The following is a 17,058-nucleotide window of genomic DNA, read 5'->3' as shown; positions in this document are numbered from 1 at the left end:
GTGTGTGTGGCTTTTGTATACAGTTACAAATACAAATAGTTCATTCTTTAGTTAGGATTCACAAGTAAATCCAGAAAGTGAACATAAACACTTACCCCTATGATCTTTGAAAACATTACTGCAAATGCTGGTTGCAGGCCTCCATTTATAAGGGCACAAAATACACCAACCACAAAATAAGGCCATTCAGTTATATTCAGCTTCAGAATCCTCCAAAATGAAACTAGAGGTACATTTTCATCCTGGATAACACAAAATATTACAACAGGCTAGTCAGAAAAAGAATTGGTACATAATTGATTTCATGATGAACAGTTCTTCCATATGCACAAACATTTTTAATGAATATATCTAATCTTATTTCCTTATTAGTTGATGGCTATTTAGCTTTAAAAATGACAGATTTTGTTATATTACTCCTCTATTTTTTAAGGAATAAAGATTTCCACAAACATTTAACATTTAGAACGTGACAAGAATATTTACAAGTAAGTATAAAGACCCATTATAATCTGTCTCTTTACATTATAAATTTTAATTCTGAAATTCTTGCCCTACAAATTATCATTCATAAATTCTAACCCAAGTCTAAACCATTGAGATTATGGTTTGTGGAACACTCTGGGGGATAGGGCAGAAGGATTCTGGATAACCTTTTCTTGTTCCTACTCCTACCCTAGCCTTAGCCCACCAAATTAGGGCAGCCACAGTGAAAGGGTTGAAAACATAACTCCACACACTCCTCCATACCAAGGCTTCTTCTGTACTAAGCTTTCTGTCTTGGCCTTGTGGTGCATGGATACTCCTGCGGGTTGATCTTCTTCTTATTAGACTGGATCCTGAATCTTTTGGAGACATTTCCAAGGCATCCATTTCACTTTTGGATTCACTAATTTCATTTTCTAATTCAATCTCATTTCCTCTTGTCTAAAATAAACAAGATATATACATAAGCTGGTTAGGCTCAGTTAACCAAGGAAAATTAATCACTGAATATCAGATATCAAGGAAAATGGTAATCTGAGTAAATATAGGAAAGGATAAAGTTAAACTGCTATTTCATATTTTACTTGTAATATGTTTGAAAACTAATACTACTAAATAAGAATGATTCCCACTAAACATCCTGAAATAACATGGTATCCATTCCACATAGCTTATCTAGTCATCTCCTTTTTGTGGGTGTTTTGGTTCAATCATGTTTGACCAGTGCTGTCAACAGAAACACAGTGCAAGCCATACCGTGAGCCACAGTTATCATTTTAAATTTTCTCAGTAGCCACATTAAAAAATGTTAGAGAAGTAAAATCAATTCTAATATTTTATTTAACATAATGTATCCAGGACATTAGCATTTTAACATGTAATCAATGCAAAATTTATTGAGATATTTTGTATTCTTTTCTTATACTAAATCTTCAGAATCTAGTATGCATTTTCTGCTTAACACTTCGATTCAGATTAACCACCATTGTACCCAATATTCACATGAGGCTAATGGCTACTACAGCGTACCGTTCACCGTTAAACTTTTAAAACTTTAAAAAATTTTTCTCTAATTATCCTTCTTTATTTCCCCTCCTTTAAAGAAAATATACATATATATTTATTGTCATATATATGTGACAATATATATATTGTCAAAGAAAAAAATATATATATGACAATAAATATATATATATTTTTTCTTTAAAGGAGGAGAAATAAAGGATTATATATATATTATACATATATATATCTAATATATAATATATAATATATATATATGTATATATCTAAAACACTGATCTAAGCCTGAATCCCCCAAGTATTTTCTTCTCATTTCTAAAGATAATCAAGTCAGCTAAGATTTATGTATAGCACTAAACACGGCAAAATCAGCATATACCGGAGACACTTTAGGAAAATTCTAGAGTTAGATTATACCTGCATTGTGACAAGTTTGAAGTAAATGCCTTTCTCTTTCATGAGTTCATCATGATTTCCTTTCTCCACAATTACTCCATTATCAAAACCAGCAATGACATCAGCATTACGAACTGTAGACAATCGATGAGCTATCACAATGGTGGTCCGGCCTTTTCTGGCCTAAAGAGAGAAAATTTTGACTTTTGAATATAGGTACAAGTATATGCAAAAATTCATTTATCGACTTGTATTTACTGAACATCAATGCCTTGGATACTGTAAAACCATCTAACCTATGTAAGGCAATCTCTGGATTCAATACATATATAATCAATTGATAGTGATTTAAATGATGTTTTATTATAATAAAGATAAGCATAAATGATAGTCACATATTAATATTATGTACGCCCCTAAGTATTTTACTTAACCTCTATCAGCCTGTTTACAATAATAATCAGGGGCTTATACAAAGTAAAAAACCCTACAGCCCAGGCATTGGCTATTCCAAGCAAACACAGGTCAGTGTTGTATTGATGCATGCTAGCCAGCCATCACACTTGGGAATCACAGTGTGCTATCTCACAGGACATTTGGATGATCAAGACGGACAGTAAGTGTGAGGCAGCAAGGTCTGATCTTCAGTGTCACAATGATCTGAACTCAAATCTTAGTTCAGCCATTTATAAATTTCAGGATTTTATCCAAATCTTTTAACCTGTGTGAGGCTCAATTTATCCATATATAAAGTGGGAATAATAACAGCACTCATTTCCTAAAGTAGTTGTGATGATTAAATAAAATAATGCACATGAAGCATTGTGATGTACACACAGTAAGTGCTTAACAAATGATACTTATGTCTAGGTAGAAGCTGTATGGAAACACTGAGGAACTATGTAAATGTTTATAAATAACGATTCCATTTTTACTTTAATGTGAAACAGAGCCAGATAACCTGAACTTGTCTGAGATTTCTTTGGCCTTTGTAACTCCCAATGCTTATGATTTTTGTTACTCTATATTTCTCTCCGGAAACTAGCAATAAAATTCTCAAAACAGGCATCAGGATCAATACAAAAAGGAGAAGTGGAAAACTCTAAGAAGAAAAAGAAAATACATGTAGAAAAATTAGGTGGTAGCTACTAGAAAGTAGAGAAGACAATGGCTCAATTCTTCAGATGTTTTCAAGGAAAAAAGAGGCATGTGGAATTCCCATCCAAAATTTACGTTATAAATAAAGTTCTATTAAATGCAACCTTTTAAAATTATTTTTATTTATAACTTAAGACAGTTCGACTATAGAGTAATAAGAAAACACAGATGTGAAATTACAGATAAGCAAAGTGAAGGGGGAAAACGCAGCCACAATCCCATCTGTCCTTATTTCAGTTTGCAAAATTTTCAGTAACTGCTTTTTCCTCCCTTGACAATCTAATAAGCACAGTGACAGGATGTTGAAAGGAACATGCAGTATTGTTTTGTTATTAGAGAGGAGAGTAGTAGGGACAAATATGAGTTCATCTTTGAATTCTACTATGACACTTCAACTCAAAGCACTTTTAGGTTAAAAGGTCACCACATTCCTTATCTTCACAGAGCTAGATTATATACCAGAGATACAGCACACAGCGCCTGGCACAGCACAAACACTCAAATCCAATTTGGTGAATGAGTCACATGAACTCCAGAATTGCCAGAAGGTCAAACAGTATTGATAGTCAAAGATATTTCATGGCTCAAGTAAGTTTCCAACACCATCAACTCCCTGCCCTTCTCTTGGGGATAAGAGGCTTCTCATTTCCCATAGAGTTTCCATCAGGCATTTAATGTCTTGGAAATTAAATGTGAATCTTTGGATCATAGTTTCCTCTTGTTGACAACAGTAAACATTTGCAAAACCTAAACAACAGGATTATCTCTAAAGCTAAGTTTTCAAGATTACAAAGATCAATTTTCATTTGAGTCTATATTTCTCATTATTTAATTTAAAAAATTTGCAAATATTTTTCAATGAAAATTTGTTCATCTCTACTTAAAAAAAAAACCCATAAAGTTAAACAAACAGATCCAGAAGCCTAATGATTTTATTTAAATATCAAAAAGAATCACTACAAATGATAAAAATTTTCCTTTTTTAAAAATAATATTAAGAATAATTAATAGTGGGATGTTCTTATGCTTACTAATCAGGTTTGTTTGAACTGAGGCTCACAGACCTTATCCAAGGCCACTTGAACCACTGCTTCACTTTCAGTGTCCAAGGCAGAAGTGGCCTCATCCAGCAGGAGGATCTTGGGGTTGCGAACCAGGGCCCTAGCAATGGCGATTCTCTGTTTCTGTCCACCACTCAGCTGAGCCCCTCTTTCTCCAACCAGGGTGTCAAATTTCTAAAACAGAAAACACAGGAGGATTTAATGAAGAACAAGCCATCTTAGCTCCCAGATGAGAGGGAATCCCTAAACAATGTAATCCTCACAGACAAGACAGTCCAGTTCCTTAAAACTTAGCAATAACCAACTCCACTTTTTAAAAATATGCCTACTATGAGTTGATGCTGCTAGAGCTTAAAAATCTGAAGTAATCTTGATTTCCCTTCTTAGGAGTTTCTTCCCATTTATGATTTACTAACTTATCATGCATTAGGCCAACATTCTATGCCTTGAACCTCTAGCATAACAAAAGTCAAGAAGGACTTACATTAGGCAGTTTCATGATAAAGTCATAAGCGTTGGCTTCCTTCACAGCTTTCTCAATCTCATCCATGGTGACATTTTCACGGCCATAACGAATGTTTTCGGCTATTGTGGTGGCAAACAACACAGGTTCCTGACTCACCACACCAGTAATTTCCCGCAAATACCTTACATTTATGGTCCTAATGTCCTGTCCATCAACACTGATCTGAAATAAAAAGTAAGTATGAATTTTATACATTGCAGAGTTGTAATGTGTGATCTGCAATGGTACTGCTGATTGCTGCAGCACCTAGTTCAGCAAAAGCCATCTCACCACGCCCTCTGTGGGGTCGTAGAGTCTCTGCATCAGCTGAACTGTTGTGCTTTTCCCACAGCCGCTGTTCCCAACCAAGGCCACCGTCTGCCCACTCTGAACCTGCAGGTTGAGGCCCTTCAAGATCTACCAAGATGAATAAGAAATAAACTTAAAGGCAATACACAGATCCTAGGGCTATGAACTGACAGTTGAATTTAAAACTAGGTTAAAATATACATATTTTTTAACAATCTCTAAAAGAAAGTGTCAGAAACTATCCAATACGTTGTTGAATCATTGATTAATCAGTCATCATTGTACCTTAACTTCTTTTCGAGATGGGTAACTGAAGTGAACATTTTTGAATTCCAAATTTCCCTTAATATTATCTGGTTTGTGCCCATTCTTCGAATAGCTGTCAATGCTTGGCTTCTAAACAGAATAAAATTTCAGAAGATTACTAGTTTACAATGACTACTTTGAATGACATTTGTGGAGAGTTAGATAAAGTCACCAAGAAATCTACTTTTAACTCTTTTAGATAGGTGGATAAATAGCAAGCCCAGACTTACATTATCCATTATCCTGAAGATTTCATAAGCTGCTCCTCTTGCATTTGCAAATGCTTCAATGCTTGGAGATGCCTGTCCAACACTAAAAGCCCCAATTAATACGGAAAAGAAGACCTGAAGAATGTGAAGGAAAACCATCAAGTTATTAAGATAGTGTTTAGTGTGATTTTTTTTTCATAATTCTTCTTTCTTCTAACACGATTGATTAAATTTTAAAATGGCAAAGCAACATAAAAGTACTGGGTGTTAAAAATATTATAAAAGTTTAAATACTTTTCCATTTAGAATGCAGAATTAGTCTTACTTGCTCAGTGAAATGATGGTATAACCTCTATAAAACCAGAATATTACAATAGAATATTTTAATATTTTTGGAATGGTCAAGAATTTTGGTTTAGATCATTGGCAGAGTATAGAGGAAACGAACCCTAGAAGGAGATTTAGGAAGTCCAGGTCTGAATCCTGGAATGAGCACTACCTAGCTATGTCTTCATGTAATTCTAGAGTCTCTCTAGGCTTCAACTTCTTTATTTGCAAAAATAGGCAAGATTCTGTTTTCCCTACCCAGAAACCTTAGAGTTGGTGTATCAAATGGAACAGTATATATGGAAATATTTTGTTAATTATAAAGCATACACACCTAAGTCATTATTCTTTATTAGATTAATTCTTTTTTTCTTCTATCAAACTATGTTCTCTTTGAGGTCTGATAAATAGGTTTTGTTTTTTTTTCATTTTGCCCAAATCAGTTTCTTATTGGTAAAGATTTTGTTTCTCATCAGAATTAAAAAGAACGAATATTACTATTCATTTATTTCTAAATCACACAGGAATTACTCAGTAATTTACATAGAAGGAATTTTGCTAAGTGATTCTATATTCATTTCTAGATTAGTCCTTGCAACAATACTGCCATTTGCATTTGGCAGAAGAGATAATAGAGGCTTGAAAAGTCTAGATAGATGTCCCAAATCATACAGCTGAAAGTTGCACAGCTGGAATTTGAAACAAGCTGACCTGATTATCAAATCCCATGCTCTTACTCACTATTCTGGATGCTTCCAGTTTGTAAGGCAGGTCTGGGTTCAGTGAATACTTGACTTAAAACTGCTTATGTAAATCACAGTTAAGCAGAATACATCTTATCACAACCTAGATTCACCCACAGCATCACTATCCTAATGAAAGCTTTTTGGTAAAAACCATTCTAAACTAAATAGCCCCACACATTTTGGATGAGGCAACAGTTTGAAAAAAGAAGAGACATAATTATCACACCTACATTACAAATCTGTTTCCTGAGAAAAGAAACTGTTTTAAGGGGCTCAGCAAAATACAATCTGTCATTAACTCAATATACTTGTGCTTGGCCTATGAAAAAGGAACTGAGTGACACTTCTAATAATATGTACTTTATTAAATCAGATTGAGCTTGGTTTGTGAATTATTTCATTGTCTTTAAATAAAAAAGGATAGCATCAAATTGCAAGCCTTCTATACTCATACAAAGATCTATAAGGCAGAGAACCTCCAAACAGGACATTATTTTAGGAAGAGTAACAATTTATACTTCCACGAATTGGCAAGGTGGACTAGCTGTCATTCAAAAGACTTTGAAAAGTATTTTGCCATTTGTTGTTATAAACAGTAAATCAGGAAATAAAAATGAGGTGCTTAGCATAGAGTCTGGCACAAAGAAACAGCTTCAACAAACACAAGTTCATGCTATAGAGACTGGCAATGCTAATATTATTTAGGCTACAGGATGAACTATGACAGAGGGATCTACAAAAAAGACAAAACTGATTGTTGAACACATCTAATTTCCTTTCCACTTTTTAACCTAGTAGTGAATGAATACCTTTGTGTTATTCAAGTGTTCTTCAAAATATATTCTCCAACAGTCAAGCCAACACCATTCAATTTCATTGGCATTTTCAATAGTGATTCTTTTTTTAACATAACATCACTTACAGTGAGTACTTGTCCAATAGTATATTCTCCTGAGAGGACCAAGGAGGTCCCATACCAGAATGCCAGAGCATATGATGCATAGATTAGCAGGAAAGCGACACCAATAGAAATGTTGGCTGTAATAGCTTTATTTATCCCAATTCTTTTAGCTTCTTCTAAATTTTTGTTGTACCTGAGAGAAGTAAGAAAAATTATCACATATACTCATAAATCTTATGAGTAAATGGGTCAAAAGAGCACGATGCTTATTGAGGACTTACAATGTACCCAGCCCTGTGGTAGGTGTTTTACATATATTTTCTCCTTTTGTCCATACATTGACCCCATGATATTAGTACTATTTTAATCCTTTCTTGTAGAAGAATAAACAGGCTTATAGAGATTAAGTAATTTGTGGGAGAGTTTTCTAAAAGCCACTTCTTTGGACTTGGCTATAGTGAAATAGAGTAATATTTAGCAAACTTCCAGAACTGGCAGTTTCGTACACAAGACAAAGTAGAACAAAACACTTGTGTTTTCCCTTTAAAATCTGCATGCCTTTTGAATTTATTAATAAAATGAAGATACAATGCCAGAAAGTGCTCAAATAAGTTAAGTCCTTTAAAACTCTAAACATTATGAAAGTTTTGGAGAAAGTTTGCTCCCCATCCTGCATTCCTGTGGGACTAGTGGAAGAACCAACTGAAAGGATGCATGTGAGGAAGAGTAAAGAAATAAAATGGAGTCACTAGAGTTCAGCTCTTAAATTATTAAAAGCAAGTAGGCTAAGGCAGGAGGAAATGATTCTATTTTTGCTTTAACTAGCCAGAGAACTTTTGAGCTTTTCAGTCCTGTGTCAATGTCCAGGCATTTATTTACCTGTAGATAACCCTCTGACTACCCACTAAAGGACTCAGGACATGACCAGACCTCCTGGTGCCCACCCCCCGGCACCACCCGGCATCCATCATCTGACTGATAACTGTCCTGAACCAACCCTAGGGCTAAGAATGAAGCACTGATTATTCTCAAGGATATGACTTTTATTATAAGAACTCTCAATTTTTCTTCCTTCTTTGGAGCACTTCTGGGTTTTTGCCTAGCTGTGTTTACAGTTTGCAAACTCTAAGACCCTTGAATAAATCTTTGTCATTTATTTCTAGCAAAGCCTCCAGACTCTTTTGAGTTTGTTTGACACATGTGTGAAGGCATTTTGAAAGCTGTGAATTGCTATGTAATACTTTTTATATCCAAATAAACTCTAGAGTTTATCTTACTGCCATAGACATTTATTTTAAAAATCACTGACCTGAAAAAATTATTTGGCTTAAAAATATATAACAATCCATCATTACATATCAGTGTCCCCAGCAGTCTTTCTACACATTGCCTATGTCTAATTTCCTCTATCAATGCTTCCTGAAATTGGTCATATCATGGTTGCCCACTGCTAGAGGAAGGGGCTCTGGACTGGTGATTTGGACTACCTAAAGCTTTCTGGCTGCCTCAAGGACTAGGAAAATAAAAACCTTAATACATCTAGAACCCTGTAAGCTATTCACAGCCCAAAGGTCTGTACTATATTAGCCAAACTTTTTTTTTTTTTTACAGTAAATACAGCAGATTTTAAGTTAATGATTTTTAAAATAAACATTTATGGAAATAAGATAAAATATGCAGTTTATTCAAATGTAAAAAAGTATTACATAGCAATTCAAATTTCACAAAAGAGAGCAAAAGCAAGGAAGCAAACAAAAACCAAAAACAATGTTGGAGTCCACTGACAGGTTTCTCTCTTTCCAGTTCTAATGATTTAAAGCTCAATCCCAAATGTTAATTTAGTGCTTCTTATATTCTCGGACAGCTGTTAATTTCTGATGTTAAAGTTAAAGGATATGGTATCTGTAACTTTACCTTCCTTTAAAAGAAACACAGCAGACTAGTCTGCTTAAGAAGAGAGTCATGGAGATAAGGTAAGGGGGCTTGAATTTAAAGAAAAGGGAGGATCTTTGCAAATATAGAATCAACATAATATTATTAGAGAAATAGGACAGATTATAATTAAGCTTTAAGTCTGTCTTTCTTCTTTAACCACAGCTCCCTGTAGAACTTAGCACACTGCCTTACAGAAAGGAGGAGTTCAGAATTGTTGAAATAAAAGAAGTTACTTCTACATAAGTCATATGTTGAGGTCTTTAATCCATAGAAACATGACTATATAATTATATTAATTTTCTTTAGAGGATTTGTCCCATTGCTATGTATAGCAGAGTTCAAGCCCTGCTCAGAAATGAGCATGCCTTCATGATTTTTTTTTAACTAGCTACTTTACCAGTTACAAAAGTATGCCAAATGAAATTTACATGACCTGGCCCTAAGACCAAAGTTAAACAGAACCGTATAGTGATAAAATAGTGATAAAACATATTATTAAAGTTTCTCCCTCCAAAAATGTCAATCCTTACCTTGCCAGTTGTAATCTTTGAACAAAACTATTATTTTTGAGAAATGTATTTCAATAGTTGACATTTCATCTGAGGTGAAAGTACTAGGCATAAACTATATACGATTACATTTAAGGAACTTGAACAATTATGACTAACACCATGTTATCTCCTTTATTTTGGTTTTTGCTTACCGAGACTAATGTAGAAATAATTTCAGTGATTATTTGTTGTCCCATGCAGCCAGAGGAAACATTTGCATAGGAAGAAGCAACAACAAGGAAGTAAATCATTTAGATACCAGAAAAGATAAATGAAGAAAAGAAGTGGGTAAGGAGGGAGGAGATATAAACAATATTTTTACATATGCTTTTTGATTAGTATTTCAACAAAAGTCACAATACAAAATCAGCTATTAAAATCATCCTTTCATTAAAAGCATGGTAATTAAAATAAGAGTTCCTAAAATGCACCAAAGTTACATAACAGAAACATTGATCTTTAGAAAAGATTATTCTTCTTAAATATTATGAAAATATTGATCAGTGTTGCATGCAATAGCCACTTATAAGAGAACAAGGAACAATTTTAGTTAAACAAATAGAAATCAGTACTAATAGGTAAGCGTTTGCAAAACACACACAAGAAAAAAAAATTTCTTAATTAAGGAGACTAAAACTATTCTATATGATTAAATTAAATTCACTTTAAATTCTGGTTAAATTTCCATTTTAAGACAGCCAGCTTCCTCCTGCACCTGGTAATTTGAAGAGAAAGACTAATAAGCTCGTAGTTATTCATCTATTTGGAAACAGAGAAGGAAAGGGGATAAATGAGAAAGAAACTTTAAGGATTATATTTGGTCTCAAAATACGTTTATCAATCCTACTTCAAAATTATATTCCACATTTATAAACTTTCCATCCCTCTCCTGCCTGCAGTCTAGATTAGGCCACCATAAGCTCTCTCACCTGGACCACTCCAACAGCCTCCTCACCAGTCTCCCCGCCTCTACTCTAGCTGCTCTCATCCATTCACCAGGCCAATTATAGACAGAAAAATGATCTTAAAATGGAACGTGCACACTCATTCCTTTGTTTAGGACCCTGCTTCCCTTTGCCCTTGGAATAAAATCCTAACTCCTCACCGACCTGCAATTTCCCTTGTTTTGGCCTCCAGCCACCTTCAACGGCCTCTCTTCACCTTAATCTCCTCTCATTCTACTGAGCTTCAGTCACACAAGCCTTATATTTCCTAGAACACACCAAAGTCTCTGCCACCTCAAGAAATCTGGAAGACTTTTCTATTCTTACCTCTACCCTGGCAGGCCATTTCTCATCCTTCAAGTCTCAGCCTACATGAAATCTCCTCAGAGATGCCTTCTTTGATCCCACATTTAAAGTAAATTTGCCCTCTTCACCTTCATCAGCACACTCCTTGATTATTTCACAGTACATTTTTTAAAATCTGTAATTTAATTCATTTCTTTGATGATTTCTTTCTTATCTTCCTTCTTACTTTCCATTCTTTCCTTCTTTTCCCTCCACCTTCCTATTTTGACTCAGAATCACACAAGGGCAGACAGCCTCTATTTCCAATTCACTAATGAAAACCCAGAGCCTAGCACAGTCCTTGGCATGTGGTAGATACTGGTTAAGTTTGTTGAATGAATAAACTTTCAAGAAATGGCTAAACTGGAAAGAACCGTAGGCTATCAGGTTATAGTCCTAAATCAACTCTTAATCTCCAGGTAAACAAATTCCCAATTTTCCAGGGGAAAGTGTCATTTCAAAGATACATCTCAGTAACTATTCCCTTCTGAAGAGGTGATTCCACACATAAGATGAATCTTTGAACGCAGCCATGTAGGCCTATTTGCTTATTCTTATAAGTTGATCATCGTTTTCTCTTAGGAAAAATTCTTTCTGTACCTAATTAATTAAAGTATTCCATTTAAAATAATTCTCAATTCCTTTAAACGTTTAGTGAACTAAAATGATGAGATTTATCTAAGTTCTGAATATTGGACTTGACTCCCATAACGTCTTTCCCTTCTACCCAGGTTACATCCCATAACTCACTAGTTTTGTTGCTTTAATACTTTTCAAAAATATCATATTTCTCCAACTTAATATGTCATTAATTGTAAGAAACATTGTTATTCTATTACTTTATGTAGCATCAAGAAAGGAATGTAACAGGACATTTCATATACAGCTGAGACCAAAGGGCTACAGTCCCAGTATAATAAGCATATGCTACATGGAAAGTGACAGTGGGAGAACTTTTGTGTCTCAACCTTGGCAACAGATAAAGGCAGGAAAAGACAACCTCCCCTGGGAATTTGTATCAAAAGGCAATATTCATGCAGATCTGTAGTATGAATTCATACTACCAATGTGGTTCAAAAACACAAGGAATTTTATGGTGGTCTCAGGTTAGTAGTGTCTGCAGTAAATGGTGCAAATACAAATCCTGCCTGGAAGTATCAATTCCCATAAGACCCATAGCATTTGTAACATGACACTGATTGTAAGATTTATCTCAATTTCAGAGATGATGAATTGTGAGAAAAAATGTATATCTCAGAATTGATAAAATACTACATATTTTCTAATTGTTCGCTGCTGGTTTTTGGTTTTTGTTTACTACTCTCACTTTTATTTGTTTCCTTGGCCCACAGTGTAGTATAAATTCAGACTCCAACTGTACATGAGGTACAGGCCTGAGATTTTGATTTCTATAGGGAGATGCTTTCCCTCAGCTCAGAAACTAGGCAGAAGCAGATAAGCTTTATTTTTCTCCCTATGCTGGCGGACATATTTTTCTGGTCTACCTTTCCAATGAGCAAAACTGGAAAGAATCCCAACTTCATTCTGTGTCTGCTCAAGCATCAACTAATCAGAAAGGACTTTCTGAATAATCTCGCTACATAGAACCCCTTATGACTTTATAAAGTATTTCATTTCCCCAAGTAATATTTACCCGAATTGGTATACTAGATGTTTGTTTGGTTTTTGGTTTTTGGTTTTGGTTTTGGTTTTGGTTTTTTTTGTGGTTGTCTGCACCTTTCCTCTTCCCCAAGAGAGGAATTATTTTATTTGATTGGATGTTTGCCTGGTCATTAAGCAAGACTTTTCATTTTAGTAGTCAGACATATTTCAAGGCAAAAGCAAAAACCTTAGCAAAAAATCAAGATAGTGCTTTCCTTTGGATTATGGCACTTGGTCATCACAAATCATTCTCAGAGGACATCTTTGTGCAGATGAAATAAATCATACAAACAAAAAGAGTACTCCAAACACATGTGTACCAGTTTAAAGAATAAGTATACAGTGAATATTCAGGTAACCACAACAGAGGTCAAGAAGCAAAACACTGCCAGAACTACAGAAATCCCTTGCCATATGTCCCACATTTATCCCATAACTCCTCGTCTTCCAAAGTGGTAACCATATTCTGAAGGATAAGTTTCTTTCTTTCTCTTTATAGCTTACCTTCCAACAAACTATAGTTTAGTTTTTCCTATTTTCAAAAATACATATATATTCATAACATACTATACCATATGTTATTTTATATAAAGTCTATTGTTGCTCAGAAATCAATGGATCTGATGAACATTATAAATTTCAATAAATTACCATCTACACTCTCAGAAATCTAATAAAAAGGAATAGTTGCAAGAAAAATATTAAACAACATACAGTAAAAAAGATTTTGAGTTTGTATTCAAATGTGACTTTTTTAGTTATATTTTTATCTTCCAAATCAAGGAGCATAACTCAACTGATCAGGGGCCTGGGCAAGAGGGGAAATGAACCAGAGATTAACATGTCCGCAGAGATCTTATATAAAATACTCCTTCAGTATTAGAGAATCAGGGATGGTACCTGTCAATTACATCTCATAAATAAATAAAAATTAATTTGATGGAAAAATTATCATCAGAGAGATAAAATATGTTTCAGCCCTAAGAAACTATTTTTACATCACTACCCACCTAGAAAACGATTTGATTTAGCAGATTTACAAGAGTTCAACTAGAATTACAACTTCTCCATAATATTAGATATGCTGTAATATATCTACGAAGGTATTTAAGGAAACATATATTGGAAAATACCCTTAAAAACAACACTATCAACCTAAAGGGCATATAAGATAACATAGAATTTAACATTTCTATCAACTTAAAAAAAGAGACTCAAACCTTTCAAGCTCTTTCTTTTGTCCTCCAAATGCAATCACAGTTCGAATAGCTGCTAAGACCTCTTCAGCTACTGCTCCAGCTTTCGCATATGCCAAGAGTTCTTTATCAGTAAATGAAGATAATATCTGTTTTAAAATGCAATTTCAGATCATTTAAAAATTTTAACGAGTTAATTTTATAATTTGTAAAATAAAAATAAATATATACACAAATGCTGCTTGTGTGTTAATATGTGTATAGAAAAGATCTGTCTTTTACTTGTCTTTGGTCATGATGTTCTAATTTTTAGTATATATATTTCTTTGTAAGTCATTTCAAATTCTTTTTGGACTGAGAATTGTATTATAAATTCAATTAAAAATTTATTTTCTCACTGAATGCTTCATAGATCCTCATCTAAATAAAAAAAAACTGAAACTTTTGGGAGATCTTAAATTATACAAAAGAAGGTATATACTATAGTCATAATCAAATGTAGAAAAAAGGCATTAAAGGAAATATGGTGAGTGCTCAACATAGCAATTGCTAATGGTATTCTAGTTCAGAAGTGTCGAGGGAGGCCAGAAAAATGCTGGAGATCAAGCACTGTGAAGTGACAGAATTTTGAGAAAGTTTCACATGCCAGGGGAAGCTAGTACTCCTGAGGAAAACAATACATGCAGCCACCAGCGAGGTCTTTGTTTTATGGTTGCTCTTTGATCCTTCTGTTTAGTTCCTAAGCATTTATTCTGTGGAAGGAACAGCGCTGGGTATTCTATACACACAGGATCTCCTTTATTCTTCTCAATTGCACACTGAAGTAAGTACTATTGTTAGGTATCTAGTCAGACATGAGTGGCAGGGGGACAAAGGAATAGGGGCCCAGCCTAGAGACCAACCAAAGAACACCCCAATGGTAGTAGAGTTCTGGGTACACACATGTGCACTAGGCAAAGAGTTATATAGCAGCTAAATGTCAATCAAAATGACCTCACTTGCCAATCACCTAGGAATGCCTTTGGAACCATCCCATCGTGGCCCAGATATAATGTGGACATTCCCACTTCTGGGTCATTTTTGCCCTTTAGTGGCCCTTTTTTGCCCTTTTGTGGCCCTTTTTTGCCCTCTCATTGTTGTGGTTGTTATTACAGTGCTCTGTTGCAGATCTCGTCGCTGAAACCATGTGCCTCCTTGGGGCATGCTTTGTCTTTCTAAAATATACTTTTAATAAATCTTTTCCAAATTTCACTGACCTGTGATTCTTCACTGCATCAATGAGGAAGAACTGAGGAAAAATGCTAACTACACTTCTGTATCGTCTTTATCCCTCTTCCTCCCCCTGTGGTTGGCCTACTCCGAACTCTGAACGGCCCCCCTCAGTTTTAAATATGAGGAAATGGAGGGGTGAAGAGGTTACATAATTTGCAAATAAGTTAAATATCCAGGATTCAAGCCTAACTCCATATGGCTTTCAAAGCCTGAATTAACAGCTACTGAAGAGATTTTCTCTCTGAAACCAGCCGCTGAAAATCGAATCAACTGGCATGGACAAAAGACTAAGGTTACTATTCATTCCTGGGACATCTATTTAGTCATCTAACTAAATTTTACACAGAAGCAATTCATAATGAAATAATGATTAACAGTATTACTACCTTCAATAAATAATTTACAGGCATTTGTAGACCCATTAGTATAAGTAATATCAGCCTATTCCTTTTGTCAAAAAGCTCAGTTGTTTTGACTTTGTCAGTGCATTTCTTTCTTTGCTGTGTATCAAAGTGAAAAAGAGCTATGGTAGCTGAATGGGTGGGTGAAGGCAAATGATCATTAATTAACTATGTTTTATGTGCAGATACTGTGCTGCATGTACTTATCTAGATCTTCCTGACTTCTCAAAGCAACTTTTGGGGGGCTGTCCCGCCACATTTGCCTGAAGCATTCACAGTGTGGGGTCTGAGTCAGGGTGTTCATTGCTATACTGAATAGACATGTCTGCATAATATAAGAGTCACATGCAATATACTTCAGCTATGTTTCTCTGCTCCTCTTAAAACAACAATCACCCACAACAACCACCCACAACAGAGGCAGCCAACAGTAGGAAGATCACTAGAAATACTTTTGAATAAGGAGTTTCAAAACATGCTATTTTAACTTATTAATTATATCAAATGCCATAATAAACCAGGCTCTTTTTCTCTTCTATGACCTTCCATAAATATAAGCATATGCTCAGACAAGACAATGGTGGAATTTTCATTAAGTTTTTGTTTTGTTTTGCTGTTTTGTTGTTTTGTTTTTTAAGAGATCGTGTCTGTTAAAAGACAAAACCTATTCAAACTATTTTTAGAGATAGGAAAAAGGCAATTTCTACTGTTAGTCTAATATGAAACAATAGAACGGTGATACTTCCATTATTACAATTACCCATATACACTATACAAAGTATCATTAATCCATCTCTTCTTCCAAAAGTTGATACTTTCTTAACAAAGCCTACTTGGTATTAATTTGAGACATGAAATTGTTATTTCTATAGTTTAAAGCTATCTAATATAGGCAATTTTGTATTGTTCAAATTAATATATTTGGAAATAATATTTTTGACCATTATGGATATTTTGACCTTCGCCTTTGTTCCATTTTTCCATTTCTCATGAAGGTTTTTGTTTGGAGAATTTATATACTTTACATTTTCTTAACTTTTTTTGAGATAATTATAGATTCACACGCAGTTATAACAGATTACACAGTGAGATCTCATGTACCTTTTTTTGAGATAATTATAGATTCACACGCAGTTAATTATAGATTCACACGCAGTTATAACAGATTACACAGTGAGATCTCATGTACCTTTCATGTAGTATTCCCCCACAGTGACATCTTGAAAACTATAGAATAATGTCCCAACCAAAAATTAAACATTGATACAATCTATCAATCTTATTCAGATTTACAAGTCTTACATGCATTTCATGTGTACTGAGTT

The 17,058-nt window shown here is 34.4% G+C and overlaps 1 protein-coding gene across 3 annotated transcripts in view; it reads right to left on the bottom strand.

Annotated features, from left to right (window-relative positions):
• Positions 1–17,058, bottom strand: part of ABCB1 (ATP binding cassette subfamily B member 1) — an 87,002-nt gene that overhangs the window by 34,274 nt on the left and 35,670 nt on the right. For all 3 annotated transcript variants that reach the window (XM_039878208.1, XM_039878210.1, XM_039878209.1), the window contains 10 exons: positions 14,085–14,209; positions 7,449–7,620; positions 5,475–5,588; positions 5,224–5,334; positions 4,921–5,046; positions 4,609–4,812; positions 4,128–4,298; positions 1,927–2,088; positions 751–927; positions 96–242 (listed from right to left, as the gene is read on the bottom strand). In XM_039878208.1, the coding sequence (XP_039734142.1) occupies positions 96–242; positions 751–927; positions 1,927–2,088; positions 4,128–4,298; positions 4,609–4,812; positions 4,921–5,046; positions 5,224–5,334; positions 5,475–5,588; positions 7,449–7,620; positions 14,085–14,209 (1,509 nt within the window). The remainder of the gene's footprint in view (positions 1–95; positions 243–750; positions 928–1,926; positions 2,089–4,127; positions 4,299–4,608; positions 4,813–4,920; positions 5,047–5,223; positions 5,335–5,474; positions 5,589–7,448; positions 7,621–14,084; positions 14,210–17,058) is intronic.

The sequence above is a fragment of the Pteropus medius genome, unplaced genomic scaffold (assembly GCF_902729225.1).
Source record: "Pteropus medius unplaced genomic scaffold, Ma_sr-lr_union100, whole genome shotgun sequence".
In the NCBI taxonomy this organism is placed as follows: Eukaryota; Metazoa; Chordata; class Mammalia; order Chiroptera; family Pteropodidae; genus Pteropus; species Pteropus medius.
Note: the sequence above shows the minus strand (reverse complement) of the source record. Positions and strands in the feature narration are given on the sequence as shown.